Below are 23,350 nucleotides of genomic sequence, written 5' to 3' on the forward strand. Positions count from 1 at the left end.
ATGAAAGTGTTGCCTTGACAGGAGCTTTCGATGAGATTGCCTAATCAGTTAGATTTGATTAAGTGGTAGGCGATGACCTGTCACTCAGCCACTATGTCAACCTTCTTCATTTTACCCTTGTGGAACCACCATAGTATGAAATGTCAATGTACGATCACGATAAGCCATAGAACTATCCATTTCAAAACATTTCTGCATGCGTACTAGCAATCACGTTGCCGACACATCTTCATACACAATGTGTAAGCAAAAAGTCCATTATGAGGATGAATTCGCTTCTCCCATTATTTCACATGTTTTTTTTTCTTTTGGCTGTGGGTGCGATACCAAGGCATTGAAATGCACGGTTTCTGACCGTCGCAGCCTTAACCCAAATGTGCTTCGACAGACGCAGTTTACACATCAAATTAGGACGTTCGTCTCTTTTTTCCTGATTTACCTCTGTTGCCCATCTTTCAGGCGGTCGTCCTCAACAGGTGTACGGGTGGAGGTTGGTTTGTCTAACGTGCGACAATATTCTCGCCATTCCGTACAGTACGCAAATATGTGTAGCACACTCGTCATGAGCTTTGCAAGCTCATAACGCTGTAACATCTAGACAGGATCTCCACCAGCCACAGGCACCATTCTTGACCTATCATTAATCACTTCTCTATCTTCAGACAAGTTTAGTTGCCTGCTCTTAGCAATTTCATTCTCAGCAATCTTCTGAAGAGTAAGCCGCCATTTTATGTGGCACTCTATCAAGATACTTGATTTTTAAGCATTTCTAAGCATTTTTAAGCGGACGGATGCTTCAGAAGCTTTTATGCTTGGATCCCGAGGTGGCCACAAGGGACCAAATTCCTTAGCCTGGTAGATGAAGCACCAGTGAACACGCTCTCCCGCCCTTTTTTTCTTTTTCCCCCACTTCTCCCTTGTCCTTCTCTCCGAGCGCTACAACCACTATTCACTTCATGACAACGGCGGTTAATGTGCTATAGCGGTATCATCTGAGAGAAGATTGCACGTTCGGGATAGGGAATAATCTGCTGGCTCCAAGCGGGGACTCTGAGAGGGTTAATAAATAGTCGCGAATCCTTTTATCATCAGGTAGTCGCTTATCTTGACGCAGATGTGGCTGGTTTTGCTCATTTATCGAGACCTTCAGGATGTGTTTCGCACCAACACATTTTTAATTACAATGCTTATGCACACCACATAATGAATGCCGTTTCATCTGCGACAATCTACACAATCAAACGACGATCTGAATTAGGCGGTTCTTGAATACGTTGCACCTTGTCGTCGGTCCTTGTCGTCGACGGCGGTCCAGAGCGGGGTTTGTACTCCGCATTCTCTCTGCCATATTTGAAGTACTTGAGCAACCTAAAAGCTGCAGTTCGTGGCATGATTTCGTCCTTCAGAGCTTGAAAAACCATTCCAAACGTCTCCGTACCCATTTACCCAGTCCAATTCAAAATTTTATGGTGCACCGCTGTTCACTCTTTAGTGGAATTTCGCTCTTCCACAGAGTCACTTGACAAGGGACACCAAGAAGAGTATTTACCCCAGTGAACGCTCGCAAACGACTGGAGCTAGACGCGTCTTGTAGCCCATATTCCCCACAATCAAGCCCGAGTCATATGAGCATGTTCAGACGTACCCTCATATTAGGCACTTTTTATACATATCCCGTACATGTCACCTTAAACACAATAAAATAAAGTCAGAGCAATGCGTTTTAGTTAACAATTCAGGGGTAGCTACAACCAGCTTACGTGAACTTCAGGACAAAGACCTCTTTGATGTTCCTTCTGTTAACTCGGTTTTTTGCCATCAGTGGCCAGCTCAACATCTCTCTTAACTGCCCACCTAATATGCTGCTTCCAAATTGTACGCTTGCCGTCTGTTCGAGCATAGTCTGTTACAAGTCAGGAAAAAGGTCTTCTAAATTTAGCTATAAATTTGCTCCATGCCCATTTATTTTTCGTAATCCAACAAGGCCATAACATCGTTGACGCTTACGCTGAGGTAATATTCTACCTTAAATAAAGAAGCATGCCGCGTTGACTAGGCACACAATCCTTATAAAAGATAACTTGATTGGCTGTGTTCTGAGCAATACAAGCGTAACAAGCCTCAAGAAAAGCCACGTGAACAGACGAGATAAATCAGACTCGGATTCTGCATTAGGCACAACGCGCGGTTGTTTCCACAGATATATGAAAGGGGTTTGCTACTCACTGATGTTAGGTATCATGATGCTGATGATAGCCCCAGCAGCAATTTATTCTAGCTGGTAGCTGCCAACTTTACGTAAAGCTGGGCTGCCCAGGTTTGGTAATTTTCCCAACACTTAACCGCCTTTTCAGAAAAGCATCGTCAACATTTTGATCCCACGGCTGGGCTTTAAAGACTTAGGCCTCGTAATCCGCTCGGTAGAGAGCCTATAATACTGTCCGCTGCGAAGACGCAAGTTCAAATGAACTTTATATGTCTACGTGATAGAATCCTGTGAACGAAATCTGTGAACGAAATGTCCGAACGGATGTCACGTCGCACTTAAAAACAAATGTTCCTAAATCTAGTGACAAGTCCTTAAATCTAAAGACAATTTTCTCTAGATCTAAAACAAATTTCCTAACCCTAAGGACAATAGACCTAAGGAAAATATGTCACTACGAACCTATAACGCCATAGCTAATACATCAAAATAAATATGAGCTAGAAACATGTCCAGATGCCAGTATAAAGCATCAATATTAAATGTAAACCCAGCCATATCCTACAGCCATATCAAAATGAACCAGATTCAACTCGCCCAGCTTTCAACCTTACTACTGTTATCCTACAGGTAGGACTCATACAAGAACAGTATCCATCAGATAAGGAGTGTACCGATGGGCACCATTTCATCCACAGTGAATACGAAGACACCATGTCAGAGTACACTGACGGCTTCAACATAGATCCGATGGAGTTCTAAATATTTTAATATACAAAAATCAGCGTATTTCATGAATGATGCCGTGCATAGTCGGTGGCGTTCCAACAGCGGTACCTATATCTGTAAGACTTCGTCGAAGCAAAGTTGCGATGGAGACCCGAATTAGATTTTTTTCTTACCGCATGTAAGGATACTAAGAGCACCCCTGGAATTGTTCAGCTAATATCTTGCAGCTAAAGTTCAGGCTTGATTGATGCAATGAGGTATCAATACCTTTTGCCTGCTCGCGTTGAAGCTAAAGGAGAAGTAAAGGACATGTACACAATGAAGCCCGGCATTTTGCGGACTCACGATATATAATAAGGAAGCATGTGTCTAAATTTTTAATGTGTATGCGCAATCCACAATGTGAATATTAAACAAAACAAAATATTTGTGTACTGCGGAAATAATATTCGGAAAGCTACTCTGCTATATTTAGGGAAAAAATTGCTTTAGTAATTTATTTTTCGACTCATTCAAGATCTTGAGCGTGTTGAGGAAACTGCGATATGCGGGTGGATTGTTGGAGAAATTCATAGATGGCATAGTACCATCTTCATATATCTCTTTTACTTCCGCCCCTAGTTTCCTTTAGAGACAGTTTATTATTGCTCTTATATTTGCTCTAAAAGATTTAAATATATTGCAGTCTAAAGAATAGCTGCGAAATGCTACTGGACATGTGACATGCCACCTGTAATGTTCAACAACCGCTCTAGTCTCTTCCTTTTCGTATCTGTCTTGGTGGTGGTCTTATGCACAACGAAGAATCCACACATGATCGGTCTTTTCGCCGCACTGTGTTATTTGGACATGCACACGTGTTCTTATTTGGTTCGCAGGGTCTTGGTTGAACGCCTTCGCAAGGAAATTCTGGCCTCTTTCCCCACCAAGGACACTGGACTTCTATTTCATCAGAATCACAACCTGAGGCCTGCAAAATAAAAAAAAAACAAACAGTGTTTGAGATGACTGTTGAATACTGAAACAGATGAAACAATAATCACTGTGGCGACTATGAAAGTCATAATAAAGCAAGAATTAGATACGTCTACTTAGCGAAAGAACGCGTTTCAGTATCTTATTCTAGGTGTGAGCAATGATGACGCACTGAATAAATGTTTGGGTAGAGGCTCGAATATGTCACAAATATGTGCACATTATTCATCGTATCGGTTTACCGCGGATTTTCCCCAAGCTTTGCCATCGCAACAAATACTGAGTATACTGCAGGACATGGCCATTAAGAAAATTTGCATCTTCGAAATTTCGGAAGGCGAGAAATTGACTACAGCATAAGGGAACCAGCTTAAAGGCAACCAACCAACACAGATCTGGATAATAGCGTCAACCAGGCCACCTTCTTTCGTTGCTTTGGTTACTGTTCACTTGAAGAGCAAATGTGCTTACACTATGAAAACTTAGACCCCTCTAATATCCCATATTAAACAGAGAATATAGCAAAGGAAGAACCGGAACCGATATATTCGTTTTTGTCTATTTCACAACAAAAATTATAAAGATTGCTCAGTTACCCACGTTTCCTGCCTTTTTCTAAAGCCAGAATAGTGCACTTCTCAAAAAGAAGCTGCTATCAAACGCGTTGTAATGGCACCAAGATCTCGGTAACGTGCGCGGGCATCAAGAAAAATGGTGCATAAAATGATGTGAAACATTTTGTCCAACAAAGCATATTTTTCAAGATCGGTAAAGCAAAGAAAGCTATGTACTAAGTAAACAGTATTAGTGAGCACAGATTACGATACAGTGTTAAAAGTAAGCCGCTAAAAACAAATGTCTTTTTTCCCTAGCCTTTATCTAGACCTTTATATATGCATCCCCTTACCTAAACCATTCTATAAACGAAATATCAGGTGCTACAGCCTAACTCCTAAAAATAATTCAAACTGATTCGAAATATGTGCGCAATGATACAATTTAAACAGGGCAGTTAAGACAGCTCAAGTGCCGTCAACGCGAAAGCATTCATGGTCCATTCCAAATAATAGTGCATATATCAATAAGCAATATTTCCTACTATCGCATTAACGGATAGTTCTGGGCTATGGAAAGATCATGATTGAAACGCAACTACCACCTGAAATTCCTTTCACTAATTATAATAGTTCCTATCTGTCACTGATGTGACTGCATCAACCAATCACCGTGTAAACATTTATACACAGCTCGGACCGACTAACGAGCTTTGCGTCCGGTGTGTCAATAACGGAAAAAACGACTTAATTGCCTGTGGGTAGTCTGCCTATCCGATAATCTGGATTTTCTGCGTGCGATTCCAAAGCTATCCAAGTTGACGTTTTTTTCTGCTCACTCCAGCTTTAATTTTTACAGGATCCACCCTCAAAATATGGCGGCAATACAAATTTCTTGACCTCTTTCCCTCACTTCTTTTTACGTGTTCATCCTTCCACACGTTGGACCACACTGGATTGTGTTGCTAGTGGCACATATATTGTTTTTTTTTTTCATTATAAAACTTCAGCCGGCCGATACGACCGCCTAAAGTGTCGACTAGAGATGCTGCACCCCGAAAACGAAGCCTTGCATGCCTTCTGGCAGCTTTCAACAAGCATACAACTCATCCCACGACGTTCATATCCAGACGCGGTCCCTCGCATAAAATCCAATGCATCTACATCCGAATATTTCGTATCCGTTACATGCCTACAGGTCAGGCAACTCAAAGGCGTGAGGACTATTGATGAGATGGAGCTGCAACCACAGTGGTTAATGATTTGTCATAATAGAACAGTATGACTAACTCTCCGATCAGTTTATGCTTCTTCCTTGCAGACCTAGTATTTAAAGCAGTGATACAGACGCCGCACTATTGTTTCTCGCTCTTCTATATCGCGAAGCCTAGTTTCAATTTACGCGAAACGCAAAACGCCAGTTTACTGTGTGATGACGGCGCACGTTAAAGACAACAGGCGTCTCAAATATTTGCGACCACTTCATTGAAGCGTTTCTCATTGTCGGAGCTCTTTTGAATATTGAGATATGTAAGTAAAGTCGAACTTATCTACGACCGAGCGGCTAGGACATTTGGTTCTATATCGGACGAACAAAGTAGTACTTCATTCTATGCTTCAGAGAACATGAATGTAGAAAAGCCGTGTTCCCGGACACGATGGAAAGTATAGTATGTGTTCACCGCATTGTTATATCAAATGACTTCTCGCCGCATCAATTTCCAAGCATCCACAGCTGATCTACCACAATATTTGTGCGCTTTCCCTCATCCGCCTGCAATGCAATTCATCTTATTCTCCTCAGGAGCACACACTCAGAGAAACTCATCCATCCAACCAGCTAAGGCTGACAGTCCACGCCAAGCAAGCAGTATAGATCAGTGGGCACCTGGACCGCAGAGAGATTTGTCGCGGTCGTGAGTTAGGAGCGGTCTACAGATCAGGAATAACTTCTAGTTTGCTTCTCCTCTCCCTCGGACTACGTAACCATGAGGGCTTCGAAATACCGCCGGTACTGAGTGCACATGCATGGCAAATTTTTCAATACTTGCTCGTTGCCACGAAATATGACAAGGTCCTTTTATCGAAATAGTTCAAGGTTATTTCGATTTTCAGTTGCCGGTAAATATATATTTAACTTAAACAGAAACGAAAGTTGTATTTTTACAAGCTTAACCACAACAAATGTCGTTACTCCGCTAGAAAATCATATTTTATTCAATGTATATTTTATTCTAAAAGGGCGTCAGTGCAAAGTCAAGGAATCAATTACTGTACTCAGGAAACATTCACACACTGTTTATATTTTCTACAATTGCAAGCGTATAATTTCACTTAAAACTCTCGATCAATGATAATTGAAAATGAAGCTGATCGAGCTATAATGTGTGCTGGAATAATGTGCCCTGAACGAGAGGATAGGAGTTGTTAAATTATGGTGCCCCATGTTTGTGAAGTAACCATTTCATTATTGATCAATGTATTTATTTTCAGTAAATTTAACAAAACAAGATCTGAAAATACTGCGAGCCAAACTCTCGAACGAGGAACTCCTCCCATTAAGGGCAACTACCATTTTAAACTGTTGCGCGGTATCACAACTCATACAAACAGCTGTGCCATTGTAATTCTGGCTGCTAGGTCAGGGCATGTCACTTTTTTCCTCTCGTGCAATCTCGACGTCATGGCCGTGGAATATTGGCTTTGAAATATAGTAAAATATTAGAACATCGGCTGTGGAATGTAATGCAGTGATTAGGTAATGCAAGGCTACTGGCTATCATAATTCATTTATTGCGCAAGTTAAGAAAAGACCGCGTAATTCCATATGTTAACTAATAGGTAGTTACAGTAACAGTAGCTTTGTGGACATTTCTAGCACCCCTCGAACTCCAAATGCTGATAAGTAAGGATGGCATTATTGTTCTACTTGTAAATGGTTGGAATCATGTTGATGTTGGAACCTTTCCTCGACATTGACTGTTTTTAGCGTTGCACGTCATTCGCGGGCTAGGGTATCTGCAGATGTCCTCTCATTTCATCCGGGAACGCCCATTATTAAATCATTTTTACCCGTGCCTCACGCGCCCTCATATTTAGATATATTCACGCTAAAGTGTTTTTATTGGCTCTTTTATTCCTCCTGCCCCCGTGAAGAGCACACAGACATATATAGACAGGTTCCGCCTCCTCTCTTTTTGCTGCTTGTAGTGATGTCGGCACCTCGGCACTGGGTAACACCCCCCGGTCCCCCACGAAGCAGGCCCTGATGCACACACTCGCAGCCTATATACAACAGCCGTGTTGTTACGGAGACAGACCACCGGTACGGTGGGAATGCGCCGCTATCCGGTTTTGCATGTGTCTCCTGCTTTCCGAAAAACAGAGTCTTCTCGGAAGAGTATGCCAAACCAAACATTGCTAGCGGCAGACAATGAGCCCGTGGAGAGAGGCTATGGTCTCAGCTGTCTCCCCCGAGTCAGTAAAACGTACACGAGTGACACAACTCATAAAGCACAGAAGGGCGCGTTGCGCGTTGGAGCTGCGCTTCGGCGGGGAGGAAAAAGTTTGAACGGAGCCGCGATTACGAGCAGTCGCATTGCTTGAAGCTCCGGCGGTCGCTGGAGGGCTCCGCGTATGTACGGGCAGTCGTGCGAGCCTGGCCGCAGTTTTAACGGTTTGCGAACCTTGAGCGTACCGTGCGCGGTACGACCACTACGTTGCTTCGTACAGCGCAATACCTATAAAGTGTTTTCGCGCGTGTTACATTGTATTGAAGGCAAGCGAATACACGCTTTTGTGCTACATTGAACTGCATCGTATGCTGAGTGCTTTCCTGGAAGCCGCTCCCATCCACAAACGCACACCCCAAACATTGAAGAGAATATTATTGGCGCAGCCGACAGGATCATGGACGTCAGCTTGATTTCTGCAGAAGAAGTTGACGGCGGTGACCAGAAAGAGAGGAGCAGTTGGCAGGATCGACAAGGTCAAGGAACGTGCGGTCCAGTAGGAATGGTCGGCAGCTCCTTGTTCAGAGCAGACGAAAAATCATAGGAGCTTTCAGGTGAGTAGTCCACTTCTGCTCCTTTATTTTGCAAATTTCTCATCGCCAGAGTGGGCCGAATTCTCGAGACTGGGAGGACAGTAAAACGGGGAGGCAGCACCATTGCCTCTCAAAACAGCACATGTGCTGGACAGAATGTGTTAGTAGCGCTAGCGATCGCGTTTAAGAAAACGCGGCCCCTCGAGCTCCTCGTGAGACTTGCGGAGGTAGAGGCCGCGGCAAGCTATGATGTAAAAAGAATTGATTGCGAAGCCGGGACAATAGGCGGTACGGAAGTTTTGCCCGAATCGGGGTTGTGAAAAAGGGATGACAACTTCGAGGTCAGAAAACCAAACAACCCTGCAGAATAACCGTCCCAGGTTCAAAGCACAGCATAGTTTGATTTTGCACTCCAATCTCAGGGATAGAAAAGAGTCACGTTAACCTAAGCTGCGAGGTTAACAAGAAGCGTATAATCGCCTCGGGCAATGGATGCTTCCGTCTACTACTTGCGCAACTGACAGATAACCAATCCGAGCACCGCGCTCTGAAATGAGTAACACGAAAAGCTTGTGTGGCAGGGACATAGCAGAAACTGCACTACAATTGGGACCTGAAATGGTAGTCATAGAGGAAAACTGAATATCTATATTGCGCCTAACTCTGAAAGTCGGTTCACCAAAGCGTCCACAGTTTCCCAGGGAGCTAGATAAAAATTGTTGAAATTGAATTTGACGTCTGACCCGACTAGCGAGCCCCATTCTGGGTTCAGGCAAACCAGCAAAAATGGGACATTTGCCTGTCATGTAGACACGTGAAAGCGACCTGAATCAACCGATGGCCTCCACAACAAAGTAGTGTCGGATGTACTAAGACCAGGGGCAAAGAGGCCTAGCTTTTTCATAGAACAGACTAAAGAGTGCAACAAGGAATTTCTTGATGGCGAGAACCATTCTGGACCGACTGCAACCTACAGTTTTGCGCAGGAGAATGTGCTTCTTCCAAGCCACGAAGTAAATCACGGAGGAAATGCAGGCGACACAGAACATCCAGCATATGCAAGCTGCAAGGGATACAAGATTACTGAGATAGCTTCTGGAGTTATCAGGCAGCAAGACAGGTCAATCATGTGGTTTTTCTGGTGTCGGTAACTCTGGTGTTGTAGATTCCTGAAATGGGAATAGGACAGGACCACTTCAGGCACTGGCGTTCAGACTGGTGCTCGCGTGTGTTATACGACTGTGTGCGCATGCAATGCGTGAAGTAGCTCCTGGCCTGCAGCGGTCAACACAAAAGGACACGACGAAGGGAACTTTAGTTTACACCCGATGTAATTTAGTTATGTACCGTTGCCGCAGTGAAGCTTTGATTTTAACAGGGTTAAGCATGGTATACATCTTATGCGCATTTTACTGTGTCACATAAGGCACGTGTCGTCTTTCGCTTTTCGTTGTTTTATGTGCCTGGTTGCCTTTATCACTTGATTTTAAGGCCCGTCATGAGGTTAAGGAGGCCTCAATGGACTTTTGCGGGGGAGAGGGGAGCTGCAGTGATGTCGATACCTAGGCACTGGGATATCCCCCCTTTCCCCCGTAGAGCGGGCCCCAATGCGCTCATTCCAGGCTATATACAACATCCATGTCGCTCTGGAGACAGACCACCGGAACGGTGGGAATGCATATCGCTCCCCGGTTTCGCACGTTGTGGTGCAGTGATAAGACGCCCGACTACATGGCGGCTTCGTTTCGATGGTGGTGAAACGAAGTGGCGTCCGTGTGCTGTGCGATGTCAGCGCACATTAAAGATCTCCAGGTGGTCGAAATTACCCCGTAGTCCTCCACTACGGCTCCTCTTTCTCCCTTTCCACTTTCACCCTTTCCTTTCACTCCCACCTTCCTCCCTTCTCTTACAGCGCAGTTCAGGTATCCAGAGAGCAAGTGTGACAAATACTGCGCCTTTCCCTTTCTGTGAACCAATTATATATTACTATATCGCTCCCCGGTTTCGCATGTATCTGCTGCTTTCCAAAAAAAAAAACGGAATCATCTGGGAAGAACCCGCAAGACCAAACATTGCTAGCGGAGGGCAATGACCAGTGGGGAGATAACGATGGTCTCTCTGTCTCCTGCGTGAACGTAAAACTTACACGAGTGACACGGCTCGTAAAGCACAGGGAGAGCGCGCTCCGCGTTGGGGGCTACAATCCGGAGGAGAGAAAACTCGAGTTTGAACGAGTAGCGACTGCGAGCAGTCGCGTTGTTTGAGGCTCCCGCGGGTGCCCGAAGACTCCGCGTATTAACGGGCAGTCGTGCGCATCTGACCCGGATTTTAACGGCTTGCTAGCCTCAAGAGTACCGTGCACGGTAGTCCCAGTATGTTGCAGCATACAACGTAATAGCCATATAGTGTGTTTGTGTGTGTTGCATCGTATTCAAGGCAAGCAAATAGATGCCTTATGTGCTAAGGTCCCGCCGGGGTGGCGCAGTGGTTACGGCGCTCGACTACTGTTCCTAAGGACGCAGGATCGAATCCCGGCCTCGGCGGCAGCTTTTCGATAGAGGCGAAAAGCAAGGAGCCAGTGTGCTGTGCAATGTCAATGCACGTTAAAAAACCCCAGGTGGTCGAAATTTCCGAATTCCTCCACTACAGCGTCTCTCATAGCCTGAGTTGCTTTGGGACGTTAAACCCCCCAAACCACAAACCTTTTGTGCTATGTTGATGGCCACCGTTTCTGAGCGCGTTCTCAGAAACCGCTCCTATCAACGAAAGGACACCTCAACACACAGGAGAGAACATTACTATTCTTTTAATGTCTGCATTGATTTCTGGCAGAACCGTATGTAGCAGTGGGCTGAAATGCAGTCACATTTGCTTCGGAGTCAACAAGTTCGTGCGTAAGGTCCTCATTCTAGAAGGGTAGCGTCGTATTCTTTTGCTTCTTGACGACAATGGCGCTCACGGACTGCGGCGGGTGGTGCCTTTCTTAAACGACGTTGTCATATTGTAGGACTTTCAAATCGTAGCTTGACTAAAAGTAGCAGAACACGTATCAATAAGCTTCCTGAGAAACAGCACAATCACGCGTTATTGTAAAAAATAGCTTCTTTTTTTTATCCACTGAAAATGGGTCCCAAGTTATGAACACATCAATCAAATCTTTATTTTTCACATATATATATATATATATATATATATATATATATATATGGATTTAATAGATGGTTTTAATGTCTAGCGCTGCCAGTAATTCGGGCACAGCAGGGTCGAATTGCCAGCCGCAGGGCACAGCTTCAGCGCGAGAGATGGGCGCCGGAGACAAGCGATGGTGATGGCGATGCCGCAGCGTTTTCTGTTCTTTGTCTTCTTTGCATTTCCCCCACGTGAAGAAGTCGCCATCCTGGCGACTCAGGCAGAAATCGACGACCAGAGGGTTGTAATATGGCTTGAGGCGGCTAACGTGGACAACCTCGCGGCCGCGACGGCGGTGGTCGGAAGAAGGGGTCACTGGCTCGATGACGTAGTTCACGGGGGATGTGCGTTCCAAGACGCGATAAGGTCCGTGGTATTTGGTTTCTAGTTTGTTGGTGGCAGGAACGCATAGCCAGACGAAGCTGTCGGCCAGGAACGTGGGAGCAGGGGTATCGCTATCATGCTGATCTTTGCGATAGCCTTGAGTGTTTGAGGTAAACGTGCGAGCTAGCTGACGCCATTCCTCGGCTTTTAGTACAATAGCTGACAAAGCACTGTACTCAGAGGTATCTGGATGATATGGCAAAATTGTGTCCAGAGTACAAGGTGGTTCACGGCCGTATAAGAGAAAGAAGGGCGAAAAACCAGTTGTTGCTTAGGTGGCAGTGTTGTACGCGAACGTTACGAATGACAGTACCTGGTCCCAGTTGGAGCTTCCAGATTCAGATGTAACATACATTGTGAGCATGTCCCCAAGCGTACGGTTGAAGCGCTCCGTGAGGCTGTTTGTTTGCGGGTGGTACGCAGTTGTAGCCCGATATATCGATTTGCAAGATGACAGGAGCTCTTGGACTACTTCGGAAAGAAAGATACAACCTCTATCACTCAGTAGCTCGCGAGGGGCGCCGTGTCGAAGAATGAAGTGGTGCAGAAGAAAATGGGCTGTCGCCCCGGGAAGTGCAGCAGTCTCGGCGTAACGGGTCAGGTGGTCGACGGCGACGATGACCCATCGATTACCAGCGGCACTGCATGGTAGCGGACCATAAAGGTCAATTCCCACGCGATCAAACGGGCGAGCTGGACACGATAAAGGCTGGAGAGGGCCAGCGCGGTGGCGAGAAATCTTGCGTTGTTGAGAGACGGTACAAGAGCGAATCTAGCGCCATACGAAATTGTACATTCCCCGCCAGTAGTACCTCTGACAAATTCGATCATAGGTTTTCAGGACGCCGGCATGAGCGCTTTGCGGGTCGGTGTGATGGTGGGCACAAACCTCGGAGCGAAGGTGGCGCGGAATGACAAGAAGCCAAGTTCCGCCGTTTGAGTTGTAGTTCCTTCGGTAGAGAAGGCCGTCCTGAATGGTGAAATGGGAGGCCTGTCGGCGGAATGCCCAAGGATGCGCAGCCGCGGAAATAGTGCCAAGGATATCTAGCAGGTTAGAAACCCAAGGATCTTGTCGTTGCTCGAAAGGCATATCCTCAATGGTGAGTGCTGACAAGGATGCTTGAGGAGGGGACGATGAGTTAGGCGAGCGCACCGGTGACCGAGAAAGAGCGTCGGCGTCAGAGTGCTTGCGGCCAGATCGGCACACTATACGGATGTCGTATTCCTGAAGCCTGAGAGCCCAGCGCCCGAGACGGCCAGACGGATCCTTGAGAGACGCGAGCGAGCAGAGAGCGTGATGATCTGTAACTACCTCGAAGGAGTGGCCGTATAAGTAAGGGCGGAACCTCGTTACAGCCCGCACGATTGCTAAGCACTCTTTTTCAGTAACGGAGTAGTTGGACTCGGCTTTGGTAAGAGCACAGCTTGCGTAGGCGACAACGTATTCGGAGAAACCAGGCTTGCGCTGGGCGAGGACGGTGCCGAGGCCGACACCACTGGCATCGGTGTGAAGGTCTGTAGGTGCAGTAGGGTCGTAATGGCGAAGGATTGGCGGTGACGTCAGATCATTGCGCAGTGTCGCGAATGCATCATCGCATGCTGGCGACCAAGAGGAGAGGTTAGGGGTGCCTTTCAAGAGCTGTGTAGGGGGGCTATGATGGTTGCGAAATTCCGAACAAAACGACTAAAGTACGAGCAGAGGCCCACGAAACTTCGCAGTTGTTTCAAAGTGGTCGGTTTCGGAAAGTCAGCGACGGCGCGCAGCTTCTCAGGATCAGGAAGAACTCCATCTTTACACACAACATGTCCGAGTATTGTGAGCTGGCGGGCACCGAAGCGCAACTTTTTGAGGTTCAGTTGTAGACCTGCGCGGGTTAGGCAAGTGAAGACCTGGCGAAGTCGAGTCAGGTGGGTCGGGAAGTCGGTTGAAAAGACGACGATATCATCGAGGTAGCATAAACAGATGTTCCATTTCAGGCCGCGCAGTACAGTGTCCATCATTTTTTCAAATGTGGCTGGGGCGTTACAGAGTCCGAATGGCATAACATTAAATTCGTATAGTCCGTCTGGAGTAATAAAGGCGGACTTAGCACGATCCGCCTCTGCCATGGGTACCTGCCAATACCCGGAGCGTAAATCGAGTGAGGAAAAGAATTCTGCGCCTTGCAAGCAGTCTAGAGCATCGTCGATTCGTGGGAGGGGGTACACATCACGACGAGTAATTTTGTTTAGGCGGCGATAATCAACACAAAATCGTATAGAGCCATCCTTCTTTTTAACTAGGACCACAGGAGACCATGGGATACAGGATTCTCTAATTACTCCGCGTTGCAGCATGTCATCGACTTGTTGGGCAATAACACGGCGCTCAGTCGGGGACACACGATATGGCAGCTGATGGAGAGGTGGATGAGCACCAGTGTCGATGAGGTGGGAAACGGTAGTCGTGCGGCCCAAGGAAGATTGCGGGATGTCGAAGGAGGAGCGGAATTGGTGTAGAAGGTCAAAAAGTTGCTAGCGGTGGCACGGCTCTAGAGCGCTGTCCACAGAATGGTCAAAAAGGTCCCGCTGGAGCGGATCGGAAGCCACACGATTTGGGGCCAAGGCGTCAACTTGGCAAACAGGGAATGACTCATCATCAAAGGCGAACAGAAGGTCCACGGGCTCGATGCGGCCAAGGCACGCCCCTTCGATCAACATAGCGGGAGACGCAAGAGGATTGGCTACCAGAAGTGTGCTAGCGCCGTTGTTCATGTCAAGGACGGCAAACGGCAGCGGTAAGTGGCGGCGGCGGCAGACAACGTTAGAGGGCACAAAGAGGACTGTCGCGGCGGTAGTAAAAGAGGCAGTGAGGGGAACCAGAACAGCGCTAATGGGTGGGATGGTTGTGTCATGAGCTACGAGGAGTTTGGCCGCAAAACGAGGACGCGGCTCGTGGAGCAGGGCATCAGACGGTGCATCACTCGATTCAATGAGCTCTACTTGAGGACTGGCGCAGTCAATGATAGCATGATGCTGGGACAGGAAATCCCAGCCGAGAATGACGTCATGAGAACATGTGGGGAGGACGACGAATTCGATGATGTACAGGGCTACAGCAATGACGACGCGAGCAGTGCAGACAGCTGTCGGCTGTATACTTTGAGCGGATGCGGTACGAAGCGATAGTCCCTCGAGAGGCGTAGTCACCTTTCGGATGGAGCGGCAGAGTTTTTGGCTGAGAACTGATACAGCGGCACCGGTGTCGACGACCGCAAGAGTACGAACACCTTCAACGATGACAGGAATAACATTTGCGGGATTAAGACGAGGACTTTGAAATTCTGTCGAATACGCAGTTCGTGCCTCGCGAATTGCGGCAGTTAGTTTTCCGGCTGGGTAGCGAGTCGTCGGCGCATTGGCGAAATGGAGCGGCGAAGTGGTGATGGCGAACGACGAGGGAGGAAGTCCGGAGGATCAGGGGGTGCTGTTGGAGGACCCGATGGGACTGGGAACTGGGGGGCCAAATAAGGTGGTGCAGGCCGTGCAGAAAATGCCCTATTTATTCGGCGCCGGCAGTGGCGCTTAGAGTGCCCAAGGATGCCGCAGTGGTAGCAAATAGGCCTGTTGTCTGAAGTGCGCCATTGAGATCGTGTCTTAAGCAAGGGGGGAGCAAAAGCTGTTGGTGCCGACCGCATGGGGGGCGAAGCATAGGCATATGCTGGCTCAGGAGGTGGACTTGAAGTGACTTCGACGTACATGCGACGCAGTACTTGAGGAGGAGCCGGAGCGAATGCTGGAGCGTAGCTCAGTGGCGCAACGCCGGACGGTGAAATTGTGGGCGTGGGGAACGGCATTGAGGGTGCGACCGGAGCTGATTGAGGAACAGGATTAGGGATGACTTCAGACACATGCTGCTGGATTGCACGGCGAAGCTCCGGAACAAGGCCAGTTGGTGACGACTCTTTAACATATGGCTGCAGGGACAGTTGTCGCGCGACCTCCTGGAGTACAAAAGCCTTGATGTCTTCAGAGAGGCTAGATGACTCCCTCTGCCCAGCTAGTCCAGCGAGTGATGCATGAGGCTGGTGAATCAAAACACGCTCTTTCCGGAGCTCGTTGTAGCTTTGACAGAGGTCGTAGATTTCCTTGACCGTAGTGGGGCCTTTCGCTATGAGCATGTTGAAAGCGCCGTCATCAATTCCTGTGAGCACATGACGTATCTTAACGGCCTCGGTCATGGTCGGGTCAACGCGACGACACAGATCAACAATGTCCTCAATGTAACTGGTGAATGTTTCACCGGGCAGCTGCAGTCGCAACCGAGGACGCTGTTCCGCGCGGAGTTTTCGGACGGCGGGGAGGCCAAAGACATCAGAACATTTGGTCTTGAAATTCGCCCAGGTGGTAAAGTCCGACTAGTGGTTTCGAAACCACAGATTAGCGACGTCGCTCAAGTAAAAGATGACATTATTGAGCTTACGATTGTCGTCCCAGTTATTGTGACGGCTGACCCGTTCGAAAGTGGTCAGCCAATCGTCGACGTCGTCATCGCTGCTTCCACTGAAGGTAGCGGGGTCCCGTTGACGAAGCGCACCTGTGCAGGTGACGGGCGGAGGTAGGTGCAATGAAGTCGGCTCCGTCATTGGGGTAGTCAACGTTCTGCTGCGAAGTTCCAGGGCGAGATGGGCACAGGGAACCTCAGATTGACCTCCACCAAGTGAAATGTGGATTTAATAGATGGTTTGAACGTCCAGAGCTGCCAGTAATTCGGGCACAGCAGGGTTGAATTGCCAGCCGCAGGGCACAGCTTCAGCGCGAGAGATGGGCGCCGGAGACAAGCGATGGTGATGGCGATGCCGCAGCGTTTTCTGTTCTTTGTCGTCGTTACAATATATATATATATATATATATATATATATATATATATATATATATATTCGCATAATGATCGCACTCGCGTAATGATCGTAATGGAGCCGCCCATGATTCCATGCTTTGCGGCGTTGATCATTTTGCAATTCGGCAGCGTCGTAGCGTGCTTTGTGTTTTTGTGCGAGTTTACGCCATTTCACCATGGGGCGGTATGCCAGTTACACCGCCGCGTTCAAGCTCAAGGCTGTCGACTATGCACTGGAGCATGGCAACCGCGCTGCTGGTAGGCATTTCGGCATGGACGAAATGAGGATACGGTATTGGAAGAAGCAGCGCGAGAAGCTGATGGCTACGAACAAGACACGGCGGGCTTTCCGTGGACCCAAAACAGGCAAGTTCCCTTGTGTTGAGGAGGCGGTCCTAGAATACGTGAGGGACCTGCGCAAGGATGGTTGTGCAGAGTCATTAGAAATGATACAGACACAGGCGCGCACAACTGCCAGGAATCTGGGAATCGCCGCAAAGCATTTCCGCGCTAGCTCCGGTTGGACGACTCGCTTTATGCGACGGAATGGACTTTCCCTGAGCCCCCTACGAGGTAGTGGCTAAGAGTTTTAAGAAGACAGGCATATCTAATGCTTTGGATGGAACGGAAGATGACTTCCAGTGGGATATTGAAGATGCTCCCAGCGACGACACTGCCGTTTCCGATGAGTCGTGCAGCAGTGAAAGCGAGGATGGCGAGGATTCAGACTTTCATTAGAGTACTGACGAAAAAAAAATAAATGGGCATTGTGCACTCCATGTGATGCTTAATGTGCGTGTTTATTGCGAAGGTAAGCCTTACTCCGCTTTTATTTTTGGTTGTAATCGAGATATATGTTCTAAGACGTCTGACCTGCAACTTGTTTGCGTTTTCGGTGCTCAAAAATTTTTTGTAGAAAATTTACCCCGCGTAATGATCGCACCCCGAAATTTGCGTCAGTATTTAAAAAAAAAAGTGCGATCATTATGCGAGTAAATACGGTATATATATATTTCATAAAAGTCTTCCAGGATCCAGAAGTATGTATAAGATGAGGTAGGGGCGCACAAACGAAAAAAAAGGTTTATTTCCGAACGTCGGTCCCTTGACGAAGGCCGGGCCCCGGCCGAAACGTCAGAAATAAACCTTTGTTTTCGTTTGTGCGCCCCTACCTCATCTTATATATATATATATATATATATATATATATATATATATATAATTAGAAGTGCTAAAGTCCACCCTTTGGAAGCTTGACTCGCCAGGTAATCCAGCCGTGTTAAAAGCAGCCGGTTCATAATGTAAAAAAATATTGCATAAAAATAGCACACATTGCAGGAATGACGCAAACTAGTGCTATGAGAAAACAGAAAGTTTATAGCATCACAACACAAAGGAAATGTGTGGTTACACATCACTCATAGAACAGTAAAAATATTTGCCTTCCTGACAGTAAAGTGCGTATAAATTTATGACGCAAATAATCATTTAAACTTAAGGCAATATATAACACAACTTTTTTCCGTAACTTAGATGAGTCACAGGCACGACCCTTTCTTCTAGCGATCACGATGGGTAATGCGGAATTTCGCGGTGGTGTAGTGCCAGAGTTTAAAGATTAGATAGATTGTTCGGTACGTCAAGTTTCAATTTCATTGAGAGACGGTATTTATATAAGTGAAATATCTTAATTATGAAATGTGCAGAAACGGTTCCTAGTAGTGGATCCATGTGGTTTATTGCACATGTGCCGACAGTACTTATTCTGTAGGAAGTGAATGCGTTGTAGGTTACAGAAAGATTCTATTCCCCAAAGTACTTGACAGTAATTGAGGTTCGAGAAAAACAGGGTATTATATGCATTTTTATATCGATTGTTTGAGAAAAATGATCGAGTCTTTCCAGCAAATACGGATGGCCCAAACCTTGAAACGCATACTGTCTATGGCCCTAGTAGCACACCGCTCTCGTCATCATTGCGCTATGATGCATACTTCAATACGCATTCGTTCGCGTGGCTATAGAACAACAAACATCCAGAGTGAAGTGCAGCTCAGGTACTGAAAGGTAAATGTAGTCGTAATTTTTAATATTTGCCCTTTTGTCAAACAACATTCAGCATTATTTCGCAATGGTATATAAATCCTTAACAGCTATATTAAATAAGCGCAGTAGAATTGGCCATATTTCGTTATATTCTTTGACACAGCGTGGAGACAAAGACCCATTCCTCAAGCAATTCACCCAAGCATCCCTCTAGGCCGTCGGAAAAGCTGCACGCGCTGTTACCGCTGTGTACCTGTGGCACTGCGGACGAAACGTAGGACACACCAGATGTGAGGAGAATGCTCAAGTGTTTCAGGACCGCTGCAGTAAACTATATTTCTTAATGAGCTGCCATTTCTCTCGGTGCAATTCATTGGAGCCAGGCTTCAAGCATCCTTCACAGCACATACACTGTGGCTAAGCCTAAAAAGAGTTCGCCGCTTTTTTGAAGTTCAAGCACGTTAACGTGACAATGTAATTTGAGTCAACACTTGTGCATATAGTTACGTTCATAGCCGTAGACGCAAGAAATGATCGGGAAAGACAATTTCGTGTTGTAATGTAACATCACAGACATCTATGATACGTGTATTGGCCACCATGCAACAGGAACTCTTACCTCGAAGCAAGGGAAGAGAGAGCAAAAAAAAGCCACAAAAAGTAAACTGTCGGATACCATATCTTTTGTTTTCCGAAACATTTGGCCTGGCCTGAAAACAAAAACGAAATGTCTTCTTAATAGGATCCAGATTCCTATATATAGTTATTAGACGGAAGCCAGTAAAAATAGCTGTACTGTGTATTTTCCTGATAAATCAACATTATCTTCGTGTGCAGCTGTATTCTAAAGCCCCAATCACTGTTCATTTTTGCGGTAATGCATTACGTCAGGGCTTCAGTGACTGTAGCCATGAATTGCACCTCTAATTTCTTCATATGCGTGCAACTTGAAGTCGTCTTTATGATGACCTTTAGTAAGTAGTGTGGTTTCACTACAACCACGGTCGTGCTCTTATCACTTCCACGAAAGTGGAAGCTATCTAATTAATGCACACCTCTGGTTGCATGTTATCAATGAAATCATAATGCTAATACTTACAAAATTCATAGAGTCACAAATGTCTTTAACATTGGTGCCATTCTTTCTTCCAGGAACATTTGCCTTGTTAATTCCTAATAAAAAATGAGGGGATGCTGTAATTTCCCTAACTGTAGACGTTACGGCGCCTTAAAGTCACATTTTAGTTGAACGAATAATTTTATTCTTTTTGTTTAAGTTGATTTTTCAGGAAGAAAAGCCGTGGTACATTTCGCTTCTCAGTGGATTATTAATCCTTTCTAAGGTGCATGTGCCGTCGGTTTGAATTTCTACCGCAACGTACCCCTCAGCTTGACTAGCAGGTGGGCAATAAATGGGAAGCCAAATGGTCGGCACAAAAGTGGTTGTGTGACCCTTTTGAAATGAAATCGCGTGCATATCTTTTCCGATACTATTTTGTGTAACTGTGGGTTGTGGAGACGCCCTTTCGACCGAAAGAGCGATAGCTCAGAGTAAATGTTTGCAGGTGAAATTCTGGAACGGCTCCATATTCATTTCATTTCGCTTTTAGAGCATTTTATGACGCACCAGAGATGCCCCTTAAATTGACATGACACAGGCCTACCCCTTAAACTAGCCTTTCCACCAAGTTAGCTTACACGGCGGAAAGGTGCAAATATTAGACGCTTCAGGCACCCACATACCTCCAACCCACATAGAAAAAGAGCTAGGCTGCTTATGCATCATGTGCTTCTACATTTCACTGTAAACAAGACTAAATCGATTTCATTGCTGCCAAATAAAGTATAGTCCACTTCCCAAATTCTTGGCAGCACTAAATGGTTTAAGGCGACATAAGCCAATTCGTATCCCATGGGCCCTATAAATGTGCTGTTACGATCGTAGGCCGCTGTAGACATCAGGAGCGACCGAACACAGCCATGGAGTGCGTGCTAGGCTATCTGACTTGAATAGCTCTCGCCTAGCCTAGTGCTTCCAATATTTTGTGAAACAAGGCATAGGTGACTTTAGCGAGAGAAACCGCTGGCTGCAAAAAACTGCCGATTACTCTCAAACACGCAGGCACAGATGAAGCTGTGACCCAATGGTCTTCGGAACATTGCCCGATTTCACCAAGTGCACTAGTGGGTTTCGATGAATCCGATGATGATGATGATGATACACTCTTTATTTACTCCCAAAGAAGGGGAACCAGCCGAAAGACTGGTTGCACTGCTTAGAGAAGGTCAGCAGGGTTCCCTTGGGACTCTGCGGCTTCCAATGCGCTCAAAATGAGCTGGCGCTGTTGGGCGAGCTCGGTGGTACGCAGGAGGGACTCCCACGCATCCACTGTAGCTGTGTTGTCTGCGTTGTGTCGTATACATGTCCACACCATGTGAATGAATGTGACCGGTTGGGAGCAGTGTTTGCAGCTAGGTGTAATAAGATTTGGGAACATTTTGCTATATTGCCATGGGTTTGGAAAGGTTCCTGTTTGTATTTTGCGCCAATGGACGGCCTCGCGCCGGGATAGTTCCCGGTGTGCAGGGGAGTATAGACACCCTTCGTTTGTACGCGCATTGCGTACGTTGCCCCTTACCTTCGCCTCACGCGAACAGATCGGCAGCGACTGGATGCATCACTGCGCAAGGCATACAGGACAGCATTGGGTCTACCCATGTCCACTTCCACCACCAAACTGATGAGACTCGGAATCTCCAACACAGTCGACGAGCTGATTGAAGCGACTCTAACTTCCCAATATGAGCGCCTCTCGTTGACACATGCGGGCCGTGCAGTACTGAGCCAGGTAGGAATCACTCCTCTGAGGGCGACTTCTACATATATGGACCTCACGCCTGAGCAGAGGCTCAGTCTTCGTATACCTCCGCTTCCCAAACGTATGCATCCAGAGTATCATACAGAGCGCAGAGCCGACCGAGCCCGGCAACTCCACAAACGTTTTACCGGTCGCTCCGATGTTACATACACAGATGCCACCCACCACCCCCGTCGCCCCGCTATGGTTGCAGTTGCATTGGCACCGCACCGAAACTGGCACAACGCCTGCAGCGTCCTCATCGCCGCAACTGTTACCACCACGGAAGAGGTTGCCATCGTGATAGCTCTGACCGACCCCTCCACCAAAGTAGTCGTTAGCAATTCCCAACAGGCTATTCGTAACTTCGATGCAGGTCGTATATCGCGACAGGCGCACACTATCCTCCGATCCCTCCCCTTACCGTCTACACCTCGTCTTCTCATATGGCCCCAACTCATGAGGCGCTCAGCGGGAACGCACAGGCTCATGCTCTAGCCCGAGAACTCAGCTACCGGGCGGAGCACCCTCCTCAGCCTGCCGCTTCCTCTGACACTCCCCAAGGCACTCATTCACGCCTTGTTACATACACGAACATCCTCCAACATTATCGATGAATCCGAATAAGCATGCGAACAGACGTAGCGTTTTAATATAACGTTTTCCAGGCGTTGCTTTGCATTTTTAGCATTTAGACACATTTTGACGTTCAAGCCGAGCACTGACTTTTTAAGCACGCTTTGTACTTCGAAGTAGCTCTCCGCTTTTACGACATTCAGGGAGCGTGGCAGATATTCGTGACGACGCATTTCTTTGTTAAGGCACATTCAGTTCATTAAAGTACTTGACTGGAAAGGGTTGGCGGCTAACAAGGTTTACATCCGTGGTGCTTCGAAATAAATTTTTGCGGAGATCTGATATTGCACGGTCCAAAAGTTGCTTGAGTGAATGGAGGAATTAGAAGGGAGGAGGGCTTGTGGAAGTGCAAAGACACTTTGTGAAAGTCCGTGCGTCTTGAAAGTACTCTTCAGCATCCGTACCGGCTTAAGAAATGCTCGTAGATTCGCTGACATAATGGCGGTAGAGAAGCACTGTATCTATAGTGAAGGCATACTTTAGTCCTTGACGATGAAAAACCTAAAGAAGCCGGTTGTGGTTTAACGCCATCTTATAGGTGTATGTGCAAATTACAAAATTGGCGCGAATCGAAAAATCGGAATACGGAGTAGCGACATGCCACTTAGTGTGCGGCTTAAATTTTAATTGTGCCATATGAGTCATTGATGACCGAATAGCTCTATGTTGTGAGAGAGGTACGCCCAAGTGTAAAACAGTGGAATAGTTGAACTTACCGTTTCCTACGTCGCATGCTAAGAGCAGAAATTTATCGTTTCTGTAAACCTATATATACATTAGATTGCAGCTGTACAGTCAACCTCACTCACATTATGAGATTAGCATTCGTGTTCAATTGCTTTCCTCGCG

General features: G+C 46.7%; 1 protein-coding gene across 2 annotated transcripts; it reads right to left on the minus strand.

The window, feature by feature from the left end:
- Positions 1–3,297: 3,297 nt before the first annotated feature.
- LOC146176361 (uncharacterized) lies at positions 3,298–23,341 on the minus strand. Of its 2 annotated transcripts, XR_014701522.1 has the most exons (4): positions 23,218–23,299; positions 20,107–20,180; positions 19,627–19,717; positions 3,298–3,905 (listed from the first exon to the last, which is right to left on the minus strand). XR_014701522.1 is itself a non-coding variant. In XM_084582707.1 (3 exons), the coding sequence occupies exons 1-3, from the start codon at positions 23,232–23,234 to the stop codon at positions 3,687–3,689; spliced, it is 327 nt and encodes a 108-aa protein (XP_084438833.1). In that variant the 5' UTR covers positions 23,235–23,341; the 3' UTR covers positions 3,298–3,686. The 2 variants fall into 2 exon arrangements, 1 of the variants encoding a protein (XP_084438833.1); XM_084582707.1 differs by lacking the exon at positions 20,107–20,180 and having other exon boundaries at positions 23,218–23,341.
- Between the last annotated feature and the right edge of the window lie 9 nt (positions 23,342–23,350).

This window comes from Amblyomma maculatum, chromosome 10 (genome assembly GCF_055883805.1).
Source record: "Amblyomma maculatum isolate TAMU_Amacu chromosome 10, ASM5588380v1, whole genome shotgun sequence".
In the NCBI taxonomy this organism is placed as follows: Eukaryota; Metazoa; Arthropoda; class Arachnida; order Ixodida; family Ixodidae; genus Amblyomma; species Amblyomma maculatum.

Coding starts and splice junctions, on each gene's coding strand:
- LOC146176361 (XM_084582707.1), bottom strand. Junction 3,906..19,626: donor CTCTCTTCCCTTGCTTCGAG/GTAAGAGTTCCT, acceptor TTTATTTTGCAG/GCCTCAGGTTGTGATTCTGA.